The 27,351-nt window shown below is 46.9% G+C and overlaps 1 protein-coding gene across 1 annotated transcript; it reads right to left on the bottom strand.

Moving 5' to 3' along the window:
• Positions 1-505: 505 nt before the first annotated feature.
• On the bottom strand, positions 506-25,957 carry PPEF2 (protein phosphatase with EF-hand domain 2). Its single transcript, XM_056855916.1, has 17 exons — positions 25,906-25,957; positions 25,775-25,804; positions 21,258-21,385; positions 20,087-20,144; positions 18,814-18,989; positions 18,276-18,390; positions 17,277-17,323; positions 16,084-16,250; positions 15,095-15,131; positions 14,836-14,985; positions 12,428-12,691; positions 9,309-9,494; positions 5,646-5,788; positions 3,481-3,587; positions 2,169-2,338; positions 1,162-1,249; positions 506-693 (listed from the first exon to the last, which is right to left on the bottom strand). Exons 1-17 carry the CDS (start codon positions 25,955-25,957, stop codon positions 506-508), a joined length of 2,106 nt encoding a protein of 701 aa, XP_056711894.1.
• Positions 25,958-27,351: the final 1,394 nt, after the last annotated feature.

The raw sequence follows: 27,351 nt of genomic DNA, 5'->3' as shown, positions 1-27,351 counted from the left end.
TGTCTGGACGGAAACTCTTGATTTAATTTCAACCCATTGGTTCTGGTCCGACCTTCTGAGTACTGGGTAACATTTGCCTGGCCAATGGAACATTCACAGCTGGATTTTGATGAAAGGAAGTTCCTGTTAAATTGTAATCTTGGCTATAAGGCACACAAAAAACTCCTCCTACAAAGAGAAGCATTTCATAAATCCGTATTTATTCTTCAACATGTTTTACAACTGGAGATGTTAAAAGGGAATGCAGCCCAATACCAAAGCCCTTGAATTAGGTTTAGAAAGAAGCCATGCTAACTTTCTTGCATTGAAAGCCAACATTGGAGTTCAGTTTGGAATGGCAGCATCAGCGGTCAGCCAGCCACTGACCTGTCTTTTGCAGCAACCAGCTTGCTCTTTTCGTCGGGGTCAGAGGCACATTCTTGGGTGAAAAAAAAAGATTAGTCTGGTTTAGATGTTGTCCCGAAGGTGACTTCTTTGGAGTGGGTTGGCCTTCTAGCTGTGGTCTTTAGTCAGCATTCTGAGTGTGTGTGACGATGCGGAAGGCTTCGAGGAACTCATTGAAGTCGATGTTGCCGTCTTTGTTGAAATCGATGCTGCGGGCCAAGTCGCAGATGCTCCTCTCTGAGATCTCAATGTGCATGTGGGCGCTGAACAGCTTCCAGGTCTGGTGGAACTCTTCAAAAGAGATGAATCCTGGGGGGTGGGGGGGCAGGGCAAAAAATAATGTTATAGCTTACTGCACAGGTCCCCTACCTTTCTGGACCTGTGGGCACCTTTGGAATTCTGACAAGAAGAGGAGTAGGAGTAGTTGGTTTTTATATGCTGACTTCCTCTACCACTTAAGGAAGAATCAAACTGGCTTACAATCCCCTTCCCCTCCCCACTACAAATACCCTGTGAGGTAGGTGGGGCTGAGAGAGTGACTCTCCCAAGGTCACCCAGCTGGCTTCATGTGTAAGAGTGGGGAAACCAACCCGGTTCCCCAGATTAGCCTCCGCCACTCATGTGGAGGAGGGGAATCAAATGCTGTTCTCCAGATCAGTGTCCACCTCTAAATCATCACTCTTAACCACTACACCACACTGGCTTGCCATCAGTTCCGAACTGGATCCAGCTTTAAGAACTCTGACCGCCACTGCTATAGAAAATCAGTGCATTTACCTGAGTGATCACTGTCTATGATATTGAAGATAGTCTCCAGGTTGGGGAGGTTTCGGTAAATGGTTTCCAGCAAGCTCGACTGGATGCGCTGCAAGAAACGGGACAGCTGTGTATCAGTCTTGCACATCCACCCCAATCACTAGCGCACAAAAGAGGTTTATTACCCCCCCCTCTGCCATGCTTATGCTATATTAGGCACCTATGATTGAAAAATAATAAGACTAGTTCAATGTCTGATCATCTGGAGAAATTCGTAAGAAAAGGAATCTTAAATCATTTTCCTCCAGCCAGGCTCTGAAATTGAAACTGGATTCAGCTGGTAGGGGGGGAGCGGTAATTGGTTTTGGGTGGAGGAAGGGGCATTAGCCAGGGAGGGGTTTGGAATCTCCTGCATGCCTCCCCCATGTTTCTGTTACCTTGGTTAATGAAGGATGGAACTACATGTTTGCTGACATGACTTTCACATCAGGGGTCCTCAGCCTTTTTGAGCCTGAAGGCATGTTTGGAATTATAATAATAAAAAGGCTGTGGACAGACTCCAGACGGTTCAGAGGAGAGCAACGAGGACGATCGGGGGTCTGGAGACCAAGCCATTCAAGGAAAGGCTGAGGGAGTTGGGAATGTTCAGTCGGGAGAAGAGGAGGTTGAGGGAGAACATGATTGCTCTCCTTAAGTATTTGAAGGGCTGTCACTTAGAGGAGGGCAGGGAGCTGTTCCTGTTGGCAGCAGAGGATAGGACTCGCAATAATGAGTTTAAATCCCAGGAGGAAAGGTTCCGGCTGGACATTAGGAAAAACTTTCAGTATTCAGTATAAGGCAGCGTCATGTGTTCAGACAAGGAGGGCGGGGTTTGGGAAGGGACTTCAGTGATGTATAATGCCATAGAGTCCGCCTTCCAAAGCAGCCATTTTCTCCAGGCAAACTAATCTCTGTCGCCTGGAGATTGGCAGTAATCCCAGGAGATCTCCAGCCACCACCTGGAGGTTGGCACACCCTAGTTTGGGTACCTCCTGACTTGTGGACTTCTGCTCCATCGCTATGTCTTTCAGCCACAGGTTGTAGTCCAACTTCCCGCCGGTGAGGCAGGGTGCCAGCTGTATCCGCAGCATCCTCCAGGGCAGCCCTAAACGGAGGACCGATTCAATGGCCGTGGCCCAGTCGCTTAAAGTGATCACACCTGTTAGGACAGGAAAACCAACACAGTATTGTAAGGGGAACTGGTGGAAGGCGCAACAGTGAAAAGGAAAAAACGCTGAGGGCTCAGTGTGAGGTAAAAAGGAGGAAAGCGCATACTGGTCACAGTCTCAAGTTAATAGACCTCAATGAGAAGAATTCTTTTTACACACACCCCTGTCTGCTGCCACCTATAGGAGAATGTAACATCAAGAAGACAAAAGTAATGACTACAGGAGAATTATTCAACTTTAAGGTTGACAATGAGGAAACTGAAATTATTCAATTGTTTCTATTCCTTGGCTCCATCATCAACCAAATGGGAGACTGCAGCCAAGAAATCAGAAGGAGATTGAGACTGGGAAGGGAAGCCACGGAGAAGCTAGGAAAGATTCTGAAGTGTAAAGATGTGTCACTGGCCACCAAGATCAAGTTAATTCATGCCATCGTATTCCCTATTACTATGTATGGGTATGAAAGCTGGACAATGAAGAAAGCTGATAGGAAGAAAGTAGATTGCTTTGAAATGTGGTGTTGGAGGAGAGTGTTACGGATACCACGGACTGCCAAAAAAACAAATGAAACGGACATATGAGTCCAGCAATTCTTAGGAACCAGTGAAAACACGTTCCAGATATATTCATCTAAGTACGTCGTTATCTGAGGAACGGTGGCGAAACAAGAATTATACCGGATTCTTGTCATTCTTTGATCATTCCTCAGCTTGATTCCTTGCCAATAGCATCTTCTCAGCGGCTCTCCTACACGTGACTGGACTACTCATCGCTACTCAGAAGGAAGTCCGCGTTCCCGAGTGCAATACATGAACTTACTTGGGGACTTTTTTGCAAGGACTAGTTGGTGTCTTGATATGTACTTACACTACTGTATTTTCTATTGTTTTTCTACCTGTTTTGTGCACGCACTTCATTACAATTGTTTATTGCATGTGCCCCTTTGAATAGCCTGTTTTGGTCAGTACTGCTGTGGGTTTTTTTTGCTCAACCCTATGAAGAGGGCAGCTCTTGAGACCCATTCTGCAGGCCGGCCATCCGTGAGGTACTTCCCCCCAAATAGCACTTTGGGACACTCCCACTCTACAGGCAACGTCTCTTGTCCCAGCATCATCGTCTTCCTGAGCCTCACCTGATTTGTTCTTATCGAAGCTGTTGAAAGCGCTGGTGAGGTCTGACCTGTGAGCGAACATTCTCTCCCTCAGAGCTTGGTAGGCCGTCTCCTCCACTCTGCTGATCCTAGGGGGAAGAGGGAAGCATTTCCGCTGCATAAAAACCAGCCGAGAACCATGCGCATACATACAGCTTGCTCATTCATCTTATGTTCAGCTACCTGTGAAGCTCACATCACAGGGAGGACAAAGGTCATTCATGCATGGGTACTTTCACTCACATTTTCCCCCTTCTGTCTCGGTTGTTCCTTGGAGTTATGCATGAGTTTTCCGTCCATTACAGATGACCTCGCTGCCAGCCCTCACAAATCTGTTAACCCGATTCTTCCCTCTCCCCTGAGCTCAGCCCAGGTCAAATCCCCATGCATAAGGCAATGCGCGGGATATGCAAGCTTGGTTTCTCTTAATTACAAAGCAGCGTGTAAAGAGGTGGAGGTTCAAATGCTTCCTCAGAGCTCTTTCTGAGCAGAAGAAAGGCTTTTTAAAACAGAGGCTTGGATTTCTCCCCCCACCCTTTCAGATTGCTCAGGGTTTTTTTTTCTTGCTTTTTTTATGCAGCAATTGGGTTTGGGGGGATTTTCTCTCACAGTAAGCTCTACAAAGTAAGCCAATTACAAAGCAACATTTAAGGGGGAGGGGACTTGCTGGTGCAGAGACTCTCAACAGGAAAGTGTGGGTCCAGTGAGCAACGAACCTCAGGTAAAGCTCCCGTGCATAAACGACCAAAGAGAAGCTGTGTCGGCCGTCAGAATCTACAAGCTGGGTTCCAAACGAGCAGAGTCCTCTCCTCCCCCTTGAGTCTCTGCAACTCTCTCTCCATAGGATCCCCCTCGGGCACCATGTTGAAGATCCTTGGCCTAGTGATATGTAACCTTTCCTTTTATCCCTTAGAAGCTCCTTGATCAATTGATCTCGAGCAGCATATATCTAGTGTTGGAGGGATATAAGGACTGAAACAAATCTTGCCACTGACGATGTAGCCTTGGGGTCCCTATCGCTTAGTAAAAAAAGGCATTATGTCAGTCACAGAGGCATTGGATTTGTATATTAAAAGGGGGGAAATACAGTGCGATCAAAGTTCCTCGTAAAAGCGGCATTCCAAAAGGGCATGGGCTAATGAGTCAATAGAGCCAGAAGAGCAAGGGCAGATCCTGTCTGAGTATGGTATATTCAGAATTCTGCCCTGCATTACCATAGAAGGGTTAGCATTCAATCTAGCCAAGCAAAAAGCTCCACAGAGACGAGGAGTTGTCAGATAATATGTATAGGCAGGAAGACCACGTGGAGGGGGTATTCCGAAGAACTGGGATGAACAATGATATGTAACAGTTCCTCCTCTGTGGCCACCACTTGTCTGAGACCCATAGCTGTCACTTCTGACTCCGGACTCTGCTACTGGCCTCGAATCTTGCTTTTCTGAGGTACATAGGGTTGCCAACCTCCAGGTACTAGCTGGAGATCTCCTGTTATTACAACTAATCTCCAGCCGATAGATATCTGTTCACATAGAGAAAGGGGCTGCTGTGGCAATTGGACTCTACAGCATTGAAGTCCCTCCCCTCCCCAAACCCCGCCCTCCTCAGGCTCCGCCCCAAAAACCTCCCGCCTGTGGCGAAGAGGGGCCTGGCAACCCTAGCTTCCAGGTAAAGCCTGGAGTTCTCCCAGAAGTAAAAATGATCTCCAGACTACAGAGATCACTTTCCCTGGAGAAAACCAAACTTTGGAGGGCAAACTCTATGGTATACCATAGATTCTAGGTGAAACTCTTCCCCAAATTCCACTCTCCATAGGCAATGTACAGGAATTTTCCAGAACAAAGTTGGCAACCCTACCTGGTGTCCAACTTGCGACACACACAAAAAAGTTAAGCTTTGCCTATCTATTATGTCCACTTTGGCAATTTGGACTCTATGGCATTGAAGTCCCTCCCTTCCCCAAACCCCGCCCTCCTCAGGCTCTGCCCCCAAAATCTCCCGCAAGTGGCGAAGAGGGACCTGGCATCCCTACAGATTGCTGGCCTGCAAGGCCCGATCCCCCACCCCGACAAAGGGGTTTCCTCCTCTAAGAACTGCTGCCAAAATCCCCTTGGGGTGGGGGGGTTCTACGCTGAGGAAGGAAACCTTGCCTTTGTGTCATGGTCAGCTGAGATGCCATCTTGTTGCCTTGATACTGCACAAAGTGAGGGATCAGGTCCGGTCCCAGTTTAAGATAGGCACCTCTGTTACTGCCAACAGCGTAGTAATTTGAAGCCGAAAATATGGTGATGACCTAAAAAAAAAACCAGGTAACATGGGTTTACAATCAGTGAAACAGCCCCAAAGATAATCAATGAGCAACCAAGTCCTATTCATGTGCCTTTAATAATCTTTAATTTTTTTAGCTGTCTTTTTCCATACTAAGTATATCATGCCCTGACCTGGATAGCCCAAGCTAGCCCAATCTCATTGGATCTTGGAAGCCAAGCAGGGTTGGCCCTGGTTAGTACTTGGATGGGAAACCACAAAGACAGTGGAACTCCCTGCCCCAGGATGTGGTGATGGCTGCCAACTTGGAAGGCTTTAAGAGTGGAGTGGATATGCTCATGGCGGAGAGGGCTATCCATGGCTAGTAGTCAAAATGGATACTAGTCATGATGCATACCTATTCTCTCCATGATCAGAGGAGCATGCCTATTATATTAGTTGCTGTGGAACACAGGCAGGATGGTGCTGCTGCAGTCGTCTTCTTTGTGGGCTTCCTAGAGGCCCCTGGTTGGCCCCTGTGTGAACAGTCTGCTGGACTTGATGGCCCTTGGTCTGACCCAGCATGGCTTTCCTTATGTTCTTATGGAGGACGAAGTTATTTATGGCTACTAGTAAAAATGGATACTAGTCATGATGCAGACCTATTCTCTCCAGGAGAATGCCTGTTATATTAGGTGCTGTGGGACACAGGCAGGACAATTCTGCTGCAGACTGAACAGACTGCTGGACTTGATGGTCCTTGGTCTGATCCAGCATGGCTTTTCTTATGTTCTCTCCAGGATCACAGGAGCATGCCTATTCTATTAGGTGCTGTGGGACACAGGCAGGATAATGCTGCTGCAGTCGTCTTGTTTGTGGGCTTCCTAGAGGCACCTGGTTGGCCTCTGTGTGAACAGAATGCTGGACTTGATGGACCTTGGTCTGCTCCAGCATGGCCTTTCTTATATTCTTATGCTCTTATGAAGTCCAGGGGAAGGCAATGGCAAACCGCCTCTGAAAACCCTACAGGGTCACCTACAGGGTCACCGTAAGGCGGCTGCAGTGTGACAGCACTTTCCACCACCCAAGTATATCATGTCTACACATCACTGGCAAGAAACATTTCCTTACTCCTTCTTCTACACGAAAATAACGTTTTCGCTACACATTAGCTTCAAACAAACGAACCTGGAATGCATATTTCTGGGATCCTTTGCTAACGCTCCAAAATTCATAATGTCCACTCATGACCTTTAGATATTGGCACTCCTTCTTTATTCAGTTTTCAATATTTTATTTATTTTATTGTTTCAATTTAATACCCTGCTCTCCCTGGCCGAGACCGGGCTCAGAGCGGCTTACAGGGGAATAAAACCCATTTAATCAATAAAACCTTTTAAAACAGCATTTAAAATAGCCCGAAAAGTCTAAAACCAATCCTAAAACTACTTTGGCACCTCTAATTGTAAAAAGGTTTAACTAGGTGGGCAGATGGAATTAAAACACTGTGACGGTGAGGGGGTTGGGGAGGTCAGCAATCGTAGATATGAAACTGTAGCTGGCCTCAACCATAAGCCTGGCGGAATAGCTCTGTTTTACAGGCCCTGCGGAACTCCTTAAGGTCCTGCAGGGCCCTGATCTCACTAGAGAGGCTATTCCACCAGGCAGGGACCAGGGCCGAAAAAGCCGTGGCCCTGGTCAAGGCCAGCCGGACATTCCTCGGGCCGGGGACCACCAAAAGATTGGTATTAGTTGAACGAAGAGTCCTCTGGGGAACATACCAGGAGAGGCAGTCCCGCAGATACGAAGGTCCCAGACTGTATAAGGCTTTAAAGGTAATAACCAGCACCTTGAATCTGACGCGATATTGCAGCTGGAGCCAGTGCAGCTGTTTAAGCACTGGCGTAATATGAGCCCGAGGTGAGGTTCCCGTAAGAAGTCTCGCCGCAGCATTTTGTACCAGCTGGAACTTCCGTGTCAGCTTCAAGGGCAGCCCTACGTAGAGCGAGTTACAGTAGTCTAGACTGGAGGTGACCGTCGCATGGATCACTGTAGCTAAGTCGGGGCGGGAGAGGTAGGGCGCCAACTGCCGGGCCCGGCGGAGATGGAAAAAAGCCGACCAGGCAGTGTCTGTGACCTGGGCCTCCATAGATAAGGAGGCATCCAAGGTCATACCCAGGCTCCTGACAGCAGGCATAGGTGTTAACTGCATGCCGTCAAGAGCCGGGAGTCGGCACTCCACCCCAAGGCCGCCCCGGCTGAGCCACAGGACCTCCATCTTCGATGGACTTAGCTTCAGCCGGCTTTGTCTCAACCACCCAGTCACAGCATCCAAGCACCTGGACAACAAAGACAAATTTTACCACCTCATTATATACAAAATATTCATTAGGCACTTCCTGATAATCAAAGTGACTCCTCCCCCCCCCCCAAAAAAAAGGAGCAGAGGAAGAACCAGTATGAATCCTGTTTCTGGAGCCTGGGGAGGACAGGGATCTCAGTGGGGTACAATACCATAGAGTCAACCCTCCAAAGCATCCATTTTCTCCAGGGGAGTTGATCTCTGTAGTCTGGAGATGAGCTGTACTTCTGGGGGAACCCCAGGTCCCCAACTGGAGGCTGGCATCCCAAGTCTCGCCGACCGGCAGGGAAAGGTGACTCAGGCAAGTGGAAGATATGAGAATGGGTGGGAAGGAATGAGGGTATGAGCAGGGCCTGGTGGTGGGTTAGGGTTGCCAATCTCCAGGTACTAGCTGGAGATCTGTTGTTACAACTGATCTCCAGCCGATAGAAATCAGTGCACCTAGGGAAAATGGCTGCTTTGGCAATTGGACTCTATGGCATTGAAGTAGAATGCCATAGAGTCCGCCCTCCAAAGCAGCCATTTTATCCTGAGGGACTGATTACTGTTGCAACAAAATCAGTTGACCTCCAGACCCCACCTAGAGGTTGGCAGCCCTAGCTTGACAAGACCCAGAGCAGATTTGGGAACTTGTCCTGTAGCTAGGCCTTCAGTAACTGTCTCAAGATCATCTAGTGAGGATGGATTTGACCTCGGGACATCCAAATCCTATACTCCAGCCACTATGCCAAAATTCCTCTCCTTCTAGCTGGAGAATGTAAAGACTGAAATTTAGACCTTTTTGATGTGGAGCGTCCAACTCTTCCTCCCATGGTAGCACTAGGGTCGCCAACCTCCAGGTAGTAGCTGGGGATCTCCTGCTATTACAACTGATCTCCAGCAGATAGAGATCAGTTCCCCTGGAGAAAATAGCCACTTTGGCAATTGGGCTCTATGGCGTTGACGTCCCTCCCCTCCCCAAACCCCTCCCTCCTCAGGCTCTGCCCAAAAAACCTCCCACCGGTGGCAAAGAGGGATCTGGCAACCCTATGATGGGTAGAGGAGGTTAGGGGGGCGGTGGGAACTCTCTGCCTGGGGTCTCCAAAAACCTGGGACTGGCCCTGCTCACAATTAACAATACTTTCACAATCGGGTCACGTTAACACATATCCTCTCCCTCCCACCCCCCCAAGCTCCACACTTCCCCGCTGTCTGGCTGAGCTACCTTTCGGTTGTGGCAGAACTCGTAACCCTCCACCTTACACTCGTGGGAGCGGATGAGGAGCTGGAGGCCATGCTTCTGCAGAACGCTCTCCGTCACGTTGGGGCCGAAGTAACAGCCCCCTCCTCTGTCTTGGTTCACTCGGCAGCCTGGCTGAGGGCTCGGATCGCTCCACAGAATGTCGAGAACCTGAAGAGGTGGGCAGGCGTGATCAACACTGCTTTTGCTCAAGACCAGATCAACAGCAGTCGTGGAAATCCATGTGTTCAACTGGTGTCGGAGTTTCTAGAATATTCTGCCCCTTTCCCCAGCGTTGAATTTAAATTGAGCCACATCTGGGTTTTCTACAGACTACAGCAGAAATATAGGTAACATTAACCCGGGTACAGTTGGGAAGCTGTAATTTTGGGTGTCTTCAAGTCACGGCCTCCGTTCAGATACTGTATGAAACCAGTTTCATTAAACAAACCATGGTTAGCATGATTGTCTGCACGCAGGCACCTGTTAGTAGAGCCCTAACTATGGTTAGTTAGGGTCCATCCTACCAGGATGCGAAACCATGATCTGAAGTTGATTCATTATTAACCACAGTCGTTTAATTATCAAAATATTTATATTCATAGAATCATAGAGTTGGAAGGGACCATAAGGGTCATCAAGTCCAACCCCCTGCACAATGCAGGAAATTCACAACTACCTCCCCCCCACACACCACGTGACCAGAAGATGGCCAAGATGCCCTCCCTCTCATTACCTGCCTAAGATCACAGAATCAGCATTGCTGACAGGTGGCCATCTAACCTCTTCTTAAAAACTTCCAGGGAAGGACAGCTTACCAGCTCCTGAGGAAGCTTGTTCCACTGGAACCGCTCTGTTAGAAAATTCTTCCTAATGTCTAGACGGAAACTCTTTTGATTTAATTTCAACCCGTTGGTTCTGGTCCGACCTTCTGGGGCAACAGAAAACAACTCGGCACCCTCCTCTATATGACAGCCCCTCAAGTACTTGAACATGGTTATCATATCCCCTCTCAATCTTCTCCTCTTCAGGCTAAACATACCCAGTTCCTTCAACCTTTCCTCATAGGACTTGTTCACCAGATGCCTCATCATCTTTGTTGCCCTCCTCTGTGGTGCCAAAAACTGAACACAGTACTCTAGTTGAGGTCTAACCAGAGCAGAGTAAAGCGATACCATCACTTCGCGTGATCTGGACACTATACTTCTGTTGATGCAGCCCAAGACTGCGTTTGCCTTTTTAGTTACAGCATCACACTGCTGACTCATGTTCAGTGTTTGGTCTACTAAGACTCCAAAGTCCTTTTCACACACACTACTGCTCAGACAAGTCTCCCCCATCCTATAATTATGCAATTGATTTTTCCTACCTAAATGAAGAACTTTACATTTGTCTTTGTTGAAGTGCATTTTATTAGTTCTAGCCCACTTCTCCAGCCTGTCAAGATCATCCTGCATCTTGGCTCTGTCTTCTACCGTATTTGCTACCCCTCCCAATTTAGTATCATCTGCAAATTTAATAAGCATCCCCTCTATTCCTTCATCCAAATCATTTATAAAGATGTTGAACAACACAGGGCCCAGCACAGATCCCTGAGGAACTCCACTAGTCACTTCTCTCCAAGTGGACGAGGAACCATTAACTAGCACTTTTTGGGTACGATCTGTCAACCAGTTGCAGATCCATCTAACAATAATAGGATCTAACCCACATTTTCCCAATTTGTCAACTAGAATACTATGTGGAACCTTATCAAAAGCCTTACTGAAATCTAGATAAACTATGTCTACAGTATTCCCCTGATCCAACAAGGTAGTAACTTTCTCAAAAAAGGAGATAAGATTAGTCTGACATGACTTATTCTTGAGAAAACCCATGCTGGCTCTTAGTGATCAGATCCATCCTTTCTAAATGCTCAAGGACTGACTGCCCTTGAGCACTTTGCCTTGTGGCTCAAGGTAGCTTACGATTCACAAATAAAACATTACAACTTAAAACCAACAAAACAAACTCCCCAGGTAATCCCCTCACAGATATTCCTCCTTTAACTACAGTTTCGCATGATGCCCGAACACAAACCTGATGGCTTAACCCCGGTTTGTTCTTTGGCAACACCCTTACAAGCCGCAGGCAATGACACTTTGGTGGAGGCAAACCAGGATTCAAGTGATTGTTTTGTGAGCTCAATTCTAACTTCACAAATGAACTATAATTAAAAAACAACAACCATGTGATGTGTTATATCTGTACCTTACAGAGTAAGGTTGCCAACCTCGGGGCCCTGGAATTACAACTGATCTCCAAGCTACAGAGATCAGTTCCCCTGGAGAAAATGGCTGCTTTAGAGGGTAGACTCTATGGCATTGTAGCCTGCGGAAGTCACTCCGTTCCCCAAACCCTGCCCTCCTCAGACTCCACCCCCAAATTTCCATGAATTTCCCAACCCAGAGTTGGCATTAGGGTTGCCAAGTCCCTCTTCACCACCAGCGGGAGGTTTTTGGGACAGAGCCTGAGGAGGGCAGGGTTTGGAGAGGGGAGGGACTTCAATGCCATAGAGTCCAATTGCTAAAGAGGCCATTTTTTCCAGGTGAACTGATCTCTATCAGCTGAAGATCAGTTATAATAGCAGGAAATCTCCAGCTAGTACCTGGAGGTTGGCAACCCTATTTGGTAACCCAACTGCAGAGCTACTGCCAATCAGAGAAGACAATACCTTTCCTTTATTATTAGGCTCATAGGACCAAAGATCTTGAGCATGAGGAATACATAAAAGATAAAACAACATTAAAACATGATAAAATCTTAAAGGACTTAAAACATTATAATATTACAAATATAAACAATAAGATAGACAATAACTCCAGTAAGGACATAAGAAAATAAATACATAGACCCACCCAATAAGATAGACAATACCTCCAGTTAGGACATAAGAAAATAAATACATAGACCCACCCAATTCGTATGTACTCAGTAATGAAATCCTTTTAACGTAATTTTAAAGAAATGACCCAGAAACCTCCCGCCGGGGGCGAAGACGTACCTGGCAACCCTACTCACGATGACCCCTGAGGCGTGAGCTGCTTGGATGGAATCCAACCTACCTGCTTGATCTCGCTGTCGTCCATTTCAACGGATTCACAGGATTTCGTATCCAGCTCTGACATGGAGGTCAAGGGAGAGCCGGCCATGGGGGGCTCGGCCAGGCCTGCCAGCCTTCGGCATGACCGCAGCTCTTCCTGGACTGACTGCTGCACCCGCCTGGAAATCTCTGAATGGTGCGAAGCATCCGAAAAGCTAGTCAGGCCAGCTTCTTTGAGACGCAGGAGTTTCTCACTTTTTCTCTTCTGGGTTAACAAAGAGAAAACCTAACATGGGAAAAGAGGGAGGGAGAGAGACACACAGAGAGAGATTCTGAATACAGGGTCATGAGTCGGGTTGCCAGGTCCCTCTTCATCACCGGCGGGAGGATTTTGGAGCAGAGCCTGAGGAGGGAGGGGTTTGGGGAGGAGAGGGACTTCAATGCCATAGAGTCCAATTGCCAAAGTGGTCATTTTCTCCAGATGAACTGATCTCTATCAGCTGGAAATCAGTTGTAATAGAGGGAGATCTCCAGCAAGTACCTGGAGGTTGGCAATCCTATTTATTGATGGTTTTATTTCCAGATAATGGCTCCTTTTAAGAAGACGAACAGTTGGTTTTTATATGCCAACTTTCTCTACCACTTAAGAGAGACTCAAACCGGCTTACAATCACCTTCCCTTCCCCTCCCCACAACAGACACCCTGTGAGGTAGGTGGGGCTGAGAGAGCTCTAGGAGAGCGGTGACTAGCCCAAGGTCACCCAGATGGCTTCATGTGGAGGAGCAGGGAAATAAATCCAGTTCACCAGATTAGCTCATGTGGAGGATTGGGGAATCGAAACTGGTTCTCCAGATCAGACTCCACCGTTCCAAACCACCGCTCTTAACCACTACACCACACTGGCTCTTAGGTTTCTGCCGGAGGGTTTACGTGTACGGTTGGGGTGTACATTCATTTTTCCCAATGGGGCATGTGGTGGCTTCCTTGGACTGTTTTAAGTCAGGGAAATGGTGTGTGTGTGGGGGGGCTTATGTACCCTCTCTCCACAAACGATGATTAGAATTGGACCTGTGCATACCTTGGCACTGAGTTCCCAGTGGGGAAGTCGCAGTGCGTAACAAACTAAAAGTCCTTGTGGTGGTCCTGGGCACAACCCAAGGATTGTGTAATGTGCAGTTAGGTCGGAGCAGAGGGACGGAGCTCTGAGCCGAAGGCAAAGGGTCCCTCCCTAGAGATCTGATATGGGGCAGAATATCTGCTGCGCTCGATCAGAGCTTGTATATTTGTAAAGAAAGCAAACAGTACGAAGGTCCCAGAAGCCTCCAGAGCTCTCTCATGCAATGAAAGTATAAATTTTTTTTAATTGAATATAGCCATTGGCCATCACAATTTATTAAAACAAATAAATAATAATACAAATGCAATGGATTCGCAAGTAAAATATTAAATAATGAAATATACTAAAATATTTCAGTTTAAAAGATAAGTAGCTGCTCCTTCCGATACCATGTTAAGACCTTATTGTCTTTGCTGCAAGAGCAAGCAAAGAGACTCTATATGATGCATATGCATCAATATCAGATAACAGAAATATAATTTTCTCTGCATCCGAGTGAGTATTAACGCTGGATAATATTCCTGCCAAAAATTTAGCCCTGGGCCCTGCATACAATGGGCAAAATAGGATGTAGCGAGGCAAGGCCTCCAGAGTTGAGGATCCACAAATACAGATAACATTAATCCATTGGTGTTTGAAGAAGAAGGAGTTGTTTTTTTTATATGCCAACTTTCTCTACCACTTAAGGGAGACTCAAACTGGCTTACAATCACCTTCCCTTCCCCTCCCAACAGATACCCTGTGAGGTAGGTGGGGCTGAGATAGGGTTGCCATGTCCCTCTTCGCCATTGGTGGGAGATTTTTGGGGTGGAGCCTGAGGAGGGCGAGGTTTGGGGGGAGGGACTTAAATGCCATAGAGTCCAATAGCCAAAGCGGCCATTTTCTCCAGGTGAACTGATCTCTATCAACTGGAGATCAGTTGTACTAGCAGGAGATCTTCTGCTATTACCTGGAGGTTGGCAACCCTAGGCTGAGAGGGTGTGACTAGCCCAAGGTCACCCAGCTGGCTTCGTGTGGAGGAGTGGGGAAACAAATCCAGTTCACCAGATTAGCCTCCGCCGCTCATGTGGAGGAGTGGGGAATCAAACCCCGTTCTCCAGATCAGACTCCACTGCTCCAAACCACCGCTCTTAACCATTACACCATGCTGGCAGCGCCCCACCAATACAGCTTGCTCTCATGCAATGGAAACCCACCACAATGAATGTGTCTTTCCCCTGAACTTTCTCACCACATGGGGAAGTTGGAAGCATGTCATATGACATTCGTGGTTTTTTAAGGTATCTGTGAAAGGATCCCAAAGCATGTGTACCTTATGCCTGTCGATCCTGGCCAGCACTTCCAAATCAGTGGTGTCTGACACCCCCCCATGTACAATTAAAACCTTCTGGTCAATCAGGGTGGCCAGCGGCAAACAGCTGAAGACATGCCGGAGCAGTTTCAGTATTTTATTCCCATGATCCTAGACAGAGGAAGGCAGGGAAAATAAGGAAGAATGAGAAACACAGTTGGGGGTGGGGGAGGGAACCCCTACAACATGCACAACGACCCACATTTCCAGATTCGCTTACCTTGTATTTGCGCATGACCTCCTTGGTGAACCCATAGCTGAAAGGTTAAGGATATGAGATGGCTGTAAGTAAATGCTTGGTAAAAACAAAAACAAAACCACCTATTCAGAAATTACAGGTTCCCCAAACGCGCCTGATTCCCTGCAATGGATGTGAACACATTAACACATGGAGCTGCCTCATACTGAATCAGACCCTTAGAATCATAGAATAATAGAAACATAGAGTTGGAAGGGAACACCAGGGTCATCTAGTCCAACCCCCTGCACAATGCAGGACATTCACAACTACCTCCCCCCACACACTCCCCGTGACCCCTATTCCATGCCCAGAAGATGGCCAAGGTGCCCTCCCCTCTCATCATCTGCCTAAGGTCACAGAATCAGCATTGCTGACAGATGGCCATCTAGCCTCTGCTTAAAAACCTCCAGGGAAGGAGAGCTCACCATCTCCCAAGGAAGCCTGTTCCACTGAGGAACCGCTCTGTTAGAAAATTCTTCCTAATGTCTAGACGGAAACTCTTTTGATTTAATTTCAACATGTTGGTTCTGGTCCGACCTTCGGGGCAACAGAAAACAACTCAGCACCATCCTCTATATGACAGCCCTTCAAGTACTTGAAGATGGTTATCATATCACCTCTCAGTCTTCTCCTCTTCAGGCTAAACATACTCAGCTCCTTTAACCTTTCCTCATAGGACTTGGACTCCAGACCCCTCACCATTTTTGTTGCCCTCCTCTGGATACATTCCAGCTTGTTTATATCCTTCTTAAATTGCGGTGCCCAAAACTGAATACAGTACTCTGTGTACTTGGTCCATCAAAGTCAGTATTGTCTACTCAGACTAGCAGCGGCTCTCCAGGGTCTCAGGCAGAGGTCTTTCACATCACCTACTTGCCTGGTCCTTTTAACTGGAGATGCCAGGGATTGAACCTGGGACCTTCTGCATGCCAAGCAGATGCTCTACCACTGAGCTACGGATGCCATACCGTAAGTTGATCATATAGTCCTCGTGGTTTCCTCGGTTCAGGTGGACCTCCTTTGGATAAATTAAGAGGAAGGCGAAAAGAACGATCAAGATCTCAATGGACTGTTTGCCCCTGTCCACAAAGTCACCGTTGAACACGTATTTCTTTGCTGGAGAGGGAAGGCCGTTCTGTATAAATTCACAGGAAAAGGAAAAGAAATGTGTTTCTTTGAGAAGTAATTTCAAAAGAACAGGATAAAAGGATTTCGTGAGTGAACAAAACCTCTAGAGCTTATTCTGTCCTTGAGATTCCGTGATGGAAAACGGAGGGGGAAAGTCCCTGTAAGAGTTATTAGGGTTGCCAACCTCCAGGTACTAGCTGGAGATCTCCCACTATTACAACTGATCTCCAGCTGATAGAGATCAGTTCCCCTGGAGAAAATGGCCACTTTGGCAATTGGACTCTATGGCATTGAAGTCCCTCCCTTCCCCAAACCCCACCCTCCTCAGGCTCCACCCCAAAAACCTCCAGGTATTTCCCAACATGAAGCTGGCAGCCCTAGTGATAAGATAAAGCCGTCCAGCACTCTACAGGGTAAATTTAAAGCATCTTTTGTACGTTTTGTATGTGGTTGATAATCATAATAATAATAATGCCTGGGTGCCACCACAGAAAAGGCCCTTTCTTGTCCCAAATCACAGGGAGGAAAGTTCATAAGAACCTGGTTCGCGGGAGAAGGAATCATTTCCTGACTCAAAAGGCACAAAAGAAACCTTTAGGTTACGACTTGGTAACTCTCCTTATCAGCTGAACTCCACAACAAAGCTCTGTGGAATTTGATCATTTGTTCTGCGTACAAAATTTAGATTTTCGTGTTGTGGAATTGGAAGTAGTTATTTATGTTATCTGTTTGGCAGATAAGCGAGCCAGTGTGGTATAGTAGTTAAGACCAGCGGACTCTAATCTGGTGAACTGGGTTGGTTTCCCCACTCCCCCACATGAAGCCTGCTGGGTGACCTTCACCTTGGGCCAGTCACAGTTCTCCCAGAACTCTCTCAGCCCACACGGAGGCAGGCAATGGCAAACCACCTCTGAACGTCTCTTGCCTTGAAATCCCTACGGGGTCACCATAAGTCGGCTGCCACTTGATGGCACTTTCCACCATATTTGGCAGTTAACTGTGCATATAACGTTTACCAGCATGTGGTACATACCTTGTAAAATATCAGAAACAAGTCATTCAGCTGGCCATGCAAATCTCCTAATAATAAAGAAAAACAACAACACCAACCAGTCAATTTAGTGAGGGTTTCTCCTTTAGAGGCATGGAGCATGATCAGTTCAGGCACTAGTGAGAAGTTACAATGCTCCATTTCCTTTAGATGAGACAGCACCGGAGCCTTACAGCAGTTCACAACATTTGCTTAATTTACAAATACACAAACAGAATATAAGCGGGGGCGAACAGGTACACCTACAGCAGGCCATTGGTCTTTTAAGCATGGGAGTTTTACCTGGGGTTTGAGGCTCTCTTGACCCACACTTTTCTGTCCCGAATCCTTAAAATACTATGCAAGCTGTTGTTTGCCCTGGAGAAAGTCCTGGGGTTTCCAGAGTACTGCAGAATCACCAGCAGAAATCCGGAAGCGTCTTGAGTCCCCGCCCCTTGAAAACGCTGCTTTGTAATTGGCTGTAGTGCTTACTGTGAAAAAAATGTCACCCCCCCAGCTCTCCTCTCCCCGTGGTTTGGCTTACGCATGGAAATGGGGACAATTTGACCCAGGCTGATCTCAGGGGTGATCAAAGAATCACGTTACAACAGGATCGGGAAGACCCGGACATTGTGCGGGCTGGGTGCGGGGTCGTCTCTAAGGGACGGAAAACTCATGCCTAACCCCAACGAAAAACCAAGTCGGATCGGCAGAGAAAGTAAGTCAAAGTGCCCCTGCATAAAAGACCATTGACTTCTGCATTTGATGCCCAGACAGTAACCTGTCCATCTCCCCAAAGGCATCAACCTCAGTTCCAGCTCCTTTCAGCTTTAAATACCCAGCTTTCTCTCACCCCAGTTCAGTTATAACAGCCAGATCATGGTTTGGCCATTGTGAAGGGCTTGTGGGAATCATTGTTTGCCTCTAAACCACATTGGGAAGTGCCCCGTACCTGGACGGGACAAAATTAATTCCACTGTGAGCAACGACGACGCTCCTTACCGCACACGGTGATCTCCTCGCTGTAGCAGGTGGAGACGTTGCTGATATTTGGCAGCTGAGAGAGATGCTTCAGGGTCTCGTGAAAGAGTCTTAGGACGTAATGCGCATGGAGCTTCTACTGGGAAAAAGTGAAAAAGTCACAGAAGGCCTTGAGAGGCAGCAGGGTCCCTGGCAAGAATACAGCAGCTTGGGAGCTAATTTGTCTGCTTGTTATTTATTAAGTAATATATACCTTTCTCCAAAGATATAAGGCTACCAACTGCCATTATGTCATGTGGCAGCCAGACAACTGAAACCCATGCATTGAAAAAGTATCTACATGCAATATCGTACATATGGGGTTACCAACCTCCAGGTGAAAAAGAAGAAGAGTTGGTTTTTATATGCCGACTTTCTCTACCACTTAAGGAGGAATCAACCTGGCTTACAATCACCTTTCCTTCCCCTCCCCGCAACAGACACCCTGTGAGATAGGTGGGGCTGAGAGAACTCTAAGAGAACTGTGACTAGCCCAAGGTCACCCACCTGAGATACTTACTTGTCCTTGTTGGAATGCTTCCAGTAAGGCAGTGGCATCATCCGTCGAGAGAGGGAAGGAAAGACGGGCCCCCTCGTAGTCATCTGGCACCTGGATTGATTCATAGTTACAGGCTTTCTCCAACTTGGGATCTTTAGGAATATCGCTCTCTGACAAAACACGGTTAATGAAATCCCCTGGGAGAGAAAGAAAAGAAAGGCAGTTTGAAATCAAGACAATACTTCAGTAATGTTGATGAAAACTGTTAAAAACTCATTTTTAAAAAACAGAGACCCACGTAACAGAATGAGGTGGTCAGAATGGATCAGGCATCTTCAGGCTCCAGGTGAAGGATTCCATTTTTTTAATTGTTCCCCTATTTAAAACAACAACAACTCCCTACAAGTAGAAAATCAGCTCTGCAAGGAGCTGGCTGGGTTAGATCTTCTGTCCCTGAAGTGCTAGTTGTGGTTTAGTTTTAACTTGAGGGTTGCTGTTTACCTAGACAATAATTTTCAAATAGCACCTTCACCGGCATCAGTCCATTCCACCCCGTCAGGACTCTGTGGGTGTGTGTAAAGTGCCATCAAGTCACAGCCGACTTATGGCGATCCCAGCAAGGAGCTTTCAAGGCAAGTGAGAAGCAGAGGTGGTTTGCCCTTGCCTTCCTCTGCAGAGCCTCCCTTGGTGGTCTCCCTTCCAAGTACCAACCCTGCATAGCTTCTGAGTTGGGCTGTTTAGATTAGCGAGAAGGCTGTGAAGGGGAGACATGACAGATGTCTATACAATTTAGAGGTCTATATGGAGAGAGTGGATAGGGAGAAGCTTTTCCCCTTCTCTCAAAATACTGGAATGGGTGGTCATCTGCTGAAGCCAGAGGGTGAGAGATTCAAAACAGACAACAGGAAGTATTCCTTCACACACTGCATAGTTAAACTGGGGAACTCCCTGCCCCAGGATGTGGTGATGGCTGCCAACTTGGTGTAGTGGTTAGCTGGTGGAGTCTAATCTGGAGAACCGGGTTGGTTTCCCCACTCCTACACATGAAGCCAGCTGGGTGACCTTGGGCTAGTCACAGCTCTCTTAGAGCTCTCTCAGCCCCACCCACCTCACAGGGTGTCTGTTATGGGGAGAGGAAGGGAAGGAGAATGTAAACTGGTTTGATTCTCCTTAAAATGTAGAGAAAATCAGCATATAAAAACCAACTCTTCTTTTTCTCTTCTTTGCTTCTTATTTACTTCCATGCCATATAATGTTAACCAAACACATTATTTAGCACCACAGGTAGGCTTACTCTCTTTACTGTTGCTTGGCGTGAAGTGGTCCACAAGGTAGTCAAAGAAATAGTTGAGCTGCAGAAGAGGAGAAGAAAGAAGTCATTGCATATTCTATGGACCAGGGTTGCATCTTCTTCCTCTACTTTGGTAGTGTCTTGCCTGTGGTGACCCCTGCTTTCATGTCATAAGTAGGGTTGCCAGCTCTGGGTTAGGAAATACCTGGAGATTTTAGGGGCGGAGCCTGAGGAAGGCAGGGTTTGAGGAGGGGAGGGACTTCAATGCCATAGAGTCCAATGGCCAAAGCAGCCATTTTCTCCAGGTGAACTGATCTCTGTCGGCTGGAGATCAGTTGTAATAGTGGAAGGTTTTTGGGGCAGAGCCTGAGGAGGGCAGGGTTTGAGGAGGGGAGGCACTTCAATGCCATAGAGTCCAATTGCCAAAGTGGCAACCCTATTTATTGGGCCTGCAAGGGGAAAAGCCATGTGGAATAGGTGCTGCAGTAAGTAGAGGCAATGAGGGAGGTTGAGCAAAAAAGGCTCTAGGCTTGGCATTTGCCCACTGGCAGCATGTAAACCCCTGCCCTTGGTTCCAGTCCTCCACCCTTAAGAAATTGAGGACCGGGAGGGGAAAAAATGGCTGGGAAATGGCCTCCATAATGACACTGTAGGAATTTCCCCATTTTGCTATGCCATTACCACAAAGAGTGGGGAAATTCCTAGAGCATCGCCCGGAAGTGACATCACATTATCCCCAAACTCTAGGGTTCCCAACCTCCAGGTACTAGCTGGAGATCTGCTATTACAACTGACCTCTAGCTGATAGAGATCATCTGGAGAAAATGGCCACTTTGGCAATTATACTCTATGGCATTGAAGTCCCTCCCCTCCCCAAAACACACCCTCCTCAGGCTCCCCCCCCCCAAAAAAAATCTCCAGGTATTTCCTCAGAACTAGCAACCCTATCTCCAGCCAATAGAGATCAGTTCCCCTGGAGAAAATGGCCCCTTTGGCAATTGGACTCTATGGCATTGAAGTCCCTCCCCTCCCCAAACCCCGTCCTCCTCAGGCTCCACCCCAAAAACCTCCCACCGGAGGTGAAGAGGCCACCCTACCAAACTCCACCCTCCTCAAAAACCTCCCAGCATTTTCTGAGGCAATGTTGGCAGTCCTAACAGACACCTTTACGTACCTTGAGATGATCCTGTTCTCCTGAGTACTCTATGGATTGAAAGATGCGCCACGTGCATCTTCGGCGCATTTCGAGCCGGGCCATGTAGCGTCGGTACCATCTTTGGATCAGGACAGCAGATTTAAAGGCTGTGACATATAAAAAGACACTGAGGACACGGTCTCTTCCTACTTTCCTGCATTAGCCTTCAAGGTTGTTTTTTAAAGTTCAGAAGTAGGGTTGCCAACCTCCAGGTACTAGCTGGAGATCTCCCACTATTACAACTGATCTCCAGCTAGTACCTGGAGGTTTCGCCCAAAGGAGGTTTTGCCTTGGATTTGCCACTCTCTAGATGCACATTTTCCCCATCTGAATTCTCAAAACTCTGCATGGGGGCTTATTTTTGAGTTTTGAGAATTTGGCTGGGGGAAATGTACATTTAGAGAGCCGCACATCCAAGGCAAACCTCCCATGCGTTATCTCCACAAGATGGTTGTGATGCATGCAAAAATGAAAATGTGGGATTGACATAAGCTCACCCAGTAGACTTCACAGCAGGGATTTGAACCCCAAATTTCCCCATAATTATAGTGATTGTTTTGTTCAGTATCTCTTGTATTTTGCACTTGTTCTTTTTGCATGCTCTAGTTAGTGAGGTATGTTCTTCATTCTTGTAACTTTGTTATTAATACACTGTATTTGATTAATAATTAGTGTGTTGTTTTTTTGATTGAGTACCTGGAGGTTGGCAACCCTCGTCCCCAGTCCTAGTCCGGCACTCTAACTGCTGTACAATACTGCCTCTGAGCCTGAGGCAAGAAAGGAGAGGGAGCAGCGGAGCTGCAATGCCAGTCCCTCCACAAAGAAGAAGAGTTTGTTTTTATATGCTGACTTTCTCGACCACTTAAGGAAGAATCAATCCGGCTGACAATCACCTTCCCTTTCTCTCCCCACAACAGACACCCGGTGAGGTAGGTGGGGCTGAGAGAGGGTGACTAGCCCAAGGCCACCCAGCTGGCTCCATGTGGAGGAGTGGGGAAACCAGCCCAGTTCTCCAGATTGTAATGCCTATAATCTTCATTGTTATTGGGAATGTGTGCTTTTATACTCAGTCCGCATACTCACACTTATAAAGATGCTAAGCCCGGGGCATAAGGGTTAGCATCTAGCACAATACCATATTCTGCACACATATATAATGGCAATGCCCCATGTATAAGGGGTCAAGTATGATTCTTTGGTTCCTATTCACTCCTGTGTGATCACTGAGTTAGCATAAACTAGCAGCCATTATGAATCAGGTGCCAGTGAGAGGCACCTTGCAGGCCTGGTACAGCTAGCCACTGTAATGAGGCCCAAGGCAGGGATTTAAGGGTGTCCGTTAAGAAGTTAAGTTTCGCTTCTCCATTACAGATCGTGTAGCCCCCTAAATCCACGCCTCAAAACCACACTGATAGGTTGTGCTAATCCAAATGTGTCCATTATTGCGTCTTTGTGTCTCTACGCACTATATCACATATTTGTCCCACCCCTGACCAGAAGTTATAAACGTTGTTGCAATCCTTTGTTCGGGTGTGTGAATTGTCCTGCATATTTGGGGCAGTTCTCACCCGGTGTGTCTATTGGGCCTAATAAACAGACTGCTTTGAACTCTCAACCTCCTACTGTGTTATTGTCATTGGGAATTAATACAATAATACAGGCATATCAATTCCAGGAGGTCTCCAGGTCCTATCTGGAGGTTGGCAAGCCTATGTAGGCATGTTCTTTTTCTGCCTGCACTTCTGTGTCTTTAACAGGATTGCATAGGGTTGCCAGGTCCAGGTTGGGAAATACCTGGAGATTTTCAGGGAGGAGCCTGAGGAGGGCGGGGTTTGGGGAGGGGAGGGACGTCAATGCCATAGAGTCCAATTGCCAAAGTGGCCATTTTCTCCAGGGGAACTGATCTCTATCAGTTGGAGATCAGTTGTAATAGCAACTCTCAACCTCCTACTGCGTTATTGTCATTGGGAATTAATACAATAATACAGGCATATCAAGATGAGCCTCCACCGCTCATGTGGAGGAGTGGGGAACCCAACCCGGTTCTCCAGATCAGAGTCCACCGCTCCAAACCACCGCTCTTAACCACCGCACCACGCTGGCTCTCAAACAGGCTTTGCCCCGCCGCTGGGACGCCTCGCCTCCTTCAACGAAATAATACCTATGATTACTAATTGTTTTACAACATGCAAAGCTGCCCTCTTGGGAGCGGATCACACAACATCGTTCGGCCATAGTACAATAGGATCAAAACCCTTTTTGAGGTGCTCTTTGTCCATCTCCCTCGCAATGACAGATGACAGGTGGGCTGGCCCTGCCGTGCCCAGATGTCGGGCTTCTCTTCTGCATAACCGCCAACTGTAAATATTTGGCCGGTAAACGGAAAGCATTCTGGCATTTGAAACAAAAGCCAAGCGCCCGGTTGGTACCGCATTGTCTCATTGGTTGAAACAATCCAATGGGAAGACTGATAGGGAAGACTGATGGGAAGGCTCCGTGTTCTCATTGGACGGAACCTCAGCTCTCTAACCACTGCACCATGCTTCAAGCGGAATGTTTTGGTTTTAAAAGACAGGTGATGGCTCAGTTGATTCCCGGTGGGTCGCCGTGTTAGTCTGTCTGCAGTAGTAGAAAAGGGCAAGAGTCCAGTCGCACCTTAAAGACTAACAAGAATATTTTCTGGTAGGGTATGAGCTTTCGTGAGCCACAACTCCCTTCTTCAGATACAGCTAGAATGTGAAGAATCTGAAGAAGTGAGCTGCGGCTCACGAAAGCTCATACCCTACCAGAAAATATTCTTGTTAGTCTTTAAGGTGCGACTGGACTCTTGCCCTTTTCTACTACTGCAGACAGACTAACACAGCTACCCACTGTAAAATTCGTGAGCTGTGGCTCACGAAAGCTCATACCCTACCAGAAAATGTTTTTTGTGAGTTTTTAAGGTGCTGCTGGAGTCTTGCCCTTTTCTACTACTGCAGAAAGACTAACACGACTACCCACTGTGAATTATTTGTATTCCCAGCGATGGATTAAGAGTTTGAAAACGTTGTAAAAAACATCGCTTTAAAAGGGTTTTTGGATGCCACGCCTTATAAATGGTTGGGAGACGTCTTCGCAGCTAAAGGGGCCAAACAAAGTGCGAACAGTGTTTTTTATAACGTTTTCAAACTCTTAATACATCAGTAGAAAAGGGCAAGAGTCCAGTAGCACCTTAAAGACTAACAAAATATTTTCTGGCAGGGTATGAGCTTTCGTGAGCCACAGCTCACTTCTTCAGATACAGCTAGAATGTGAATCCATCTGTCTTTAAGTAGAGAAGAGTGAATTCAGACAAGCATTCGTATGTCAATGTTCACAGTATGTCAATGTGAATAGCAGGCGTGATGGGATGAGGTGTGGTGTGCAGAAGAGTCTGGGATGTCCAGGGGAGAGATGGGTGTGGAGAAATCCGCATTGGTCATGAGCCATGAATGCAAGGTCTTTAGTCAAAGGGAGATTGGAAAGAGAAACTGCTGAATTACAGTTGATATTCAAACTAAAGTCAATGCATTGACCTGGGCTGAATAAAGACCTTGCATTCATGGCTCATGACCAATGGCTCATGACCAATGCTCATGACCAACAACAAATATTGGCAACCCTACTGGGAGTTTGAGTGGTAAAAGGCCTGTTGTGATGTGGCGCTTCCGGGTGTAAAGCAGAAGTTACGCGATCGCATCGGTGGGGCCGCGCACACGTGATCCCCGCTTCCCAGCCAGGCAATGGATTGGCGGGCAATTGCCTGCCAACCTAAGTGACCTGGCAACCCTATTTCAGAAGTTCAGAACAAGTTGAGGAGCAAAGGTACCTGTCCCACCCTTGCAAACAGAGCGCTATTGTTCAGTGGAGGAAGGAGGAAGGGGAAAGTTTTAATGGCTGTCAATACAGTATACTGCACCCCAGCCCTTAATCCAAGTTGTAAGGACAGGCAGTTATTGGAGGAGAACCACTGAGTAATCCCCCCTCTCCCCAAAGTCTCCTCCTATTTAAAAAATTTTTTTAGAGGGAGCTGACCTGGATAGCCCAGGATAGTTCGATCTTGTCAGATCTCAAAAGCTAAGCAGAGTTGGTCCTGGTTAGTACTTGCATGGGAGACCACCAAGGAAACCCAGGGTTGTTACGCAGAGGCAGGCAATGGCAAACCATCTCTCTTAGTCTTTCCCCTTAAAAACCCTACAGGGTCACCATAAGTCGATTGTGACTTGATGGCAAAAAAAGCGGAGGAGTTGGTTCCTGGGAGTTCAGAAAACCCCACACCTGTCCCAAGTCCCCACTTGGGTGGACAAGATTTTTCCACAAGTTTATTTACAAAGTCATATTTTTCTGTGTACTGGGACAAGCATCTGAGTATATGGATACCAGGTCTGTGGGTGTCCTGTATCTGCTGCTTTTTTTATTGGACCATTCAGTTTACAATTCGATACAGTGAGAAGGATGAATAGAATCAGTTAATTTACCTTGGGGAGATGCTTCTGGCAACATCTGGACTAGTGGTTAGAAAAATATTGGGGAAAACACCTTGACATTTATCCAGGTTTGTGCAGAAGGAGCATAAGAAAATGGTAGGAAAAGGAGATCAGTGACTCACCTTTCTCTGAATCTGCCAACATTTTGTTTTGTCCAGAAGTACCACATCCCATAGTCTTCAAACAATTCACCTATGAAATTGTAAGCAACAATAAATAGCTTTTTAATTTAGGTTTTTTAAAAAATTATGCCCCACCTCAACATACAACTTAACTACAAAATAGTTTACTGCCATAAATGACAACCAAACATCCCAGTAAAATAAGAGTTTAAAACAGCAGCAAAAACAACATAAAAAATGTGGATAAAAGAAGAAGAGTTGGTTTTTATATGCCAATTTTCTCTACCTTAAGGAGTCTCAAAACGGCTTACAATCTCCTTCTGTTCCTCTCCCCACAAAAGAGTCAAGACACCTTGTGAGGTAGGTGAGGCTGAGAGAGTTCAGAGAGAACTGTGACTAGCCCAAGGTCACCCAGCAGTCTGCATGTGGAGGAGTGGGGAAACCAACCTGGTTCACCAGATTAGAGTCCCATGTTATTACAGGTACTGCGTACTAAACTTTTAAGTGGCTGTTGCACATTTCCTTGTTTCCTTCTGAATCCATTCAGGGCCTGTGCGGTGTAGTGGTTAGAGTACTGGATTTCGATCTGGGAAATCCAGGTTGAAAAATCCCCATATTATGAAACCAATTTGGAAGGCTTTAAGCGGGGAGTGGACATGTTCATGGAGGAGAGGGGTATTCATGGCTACTAGTAAAAATGGATGCTAGTCATGATGCATACCTATTCTCTCCAGGATCAGAGGAGCATGCCTATTATATTAGGTGCTGTGGAATGCAGGCAGGACAATGCTGCTGCAGTCGTCTTGTTTGTGGGCTTCCTAGAGGCCCCTGGTTGACCACTGTGTGAACAGACTGCTGGACTTGATGGGCCTTGGTCTGATCCAGCATGGCCTTTCTTATGCTGTATGGCCATGGGCCTGGCAGCCTTTCACAGCTTAGCCTACTTTGCAGGGTTGTTGTGAAGATAAAATGGGGAAGGGAGTACCTCATATGCCCCCTTGAGGTCTTCGGAGAAATAACAACATACTAATTCCATTTTTTTTACCACACAGAATCCAGCTGAAGGCATAAAGCACTAAACAGCTATGGCAGACAAACACACTAACATCCTTACCTGGATATACTTTTTGCAACTTCAAATAGTCAGCTTGCATAGTTCCCACAGTATTAAATTAATCCAGAGATCTGCTGTCTCAGTAATTCCATTGCATTTGCTTCTGTGTCAGCAAATGCACATGTACGTCACAGCCCAAAGTGGCATACTGAAGCAACCAGCGTTAAGCCCTGGATGGTATTTATAAGCTCAAGAGATGCTACAGATGGGTTAGAGGCATGTCTAAACTAAGCTGTGCATACTAAATAAAAACCCATTAACGTCTCCCAAGAAAATGCCTGGAGCTCAAACCAAATTCCACAAGGTGGTGTAAAGCATTGTCAAGCCACAGC

This window comes from Euleptes europaea, chromosome 9 (assembly GCF_029931775.1).
Source record: "Euleptes europaea isolate rEulEur1 chromosome 9, rEulEur1.hap1, whole genome shotgun sequence".
NCBI classification, from domain to species: domain Eukaryota; kingdom Metazoa; phylum Chordata; class Lepidosauria; order Squamata; family Sphaerodactylidae; genus Euleptes; species Euleptes europaea.
This window is presented reverse-complemented; position numbering and strand designations above follow the sequence as displayed.

What these genes read in the sequence shown, in the direction of transcription:
- PPEF2 (XM_056855916.1), bottom strand. Translation starts at nt 25,957, where the DNA reads ATGGGATGTGGTACTTCTGGACAAAACAAAATGTTGGCAGATTCAGAG. An exon ending in AAGCATTCCAACAAGGACAA is followed by an intron (nt 18,391 to 18,813) that starts GTAAGTATCTCA and finishes TTTTCCCAGTAG; the next exon opens with AAGCTCCATGCGCATTACGT. An exon ending in CGAGGAGATCACCGTGTGCG is followed by an intron (nt 17,324 to 18,275) that starts GTAAGGAGCGTC and finishes CTTTATTATTAG; the next exon opens with GAGATTTGCATGGCCAGCTG.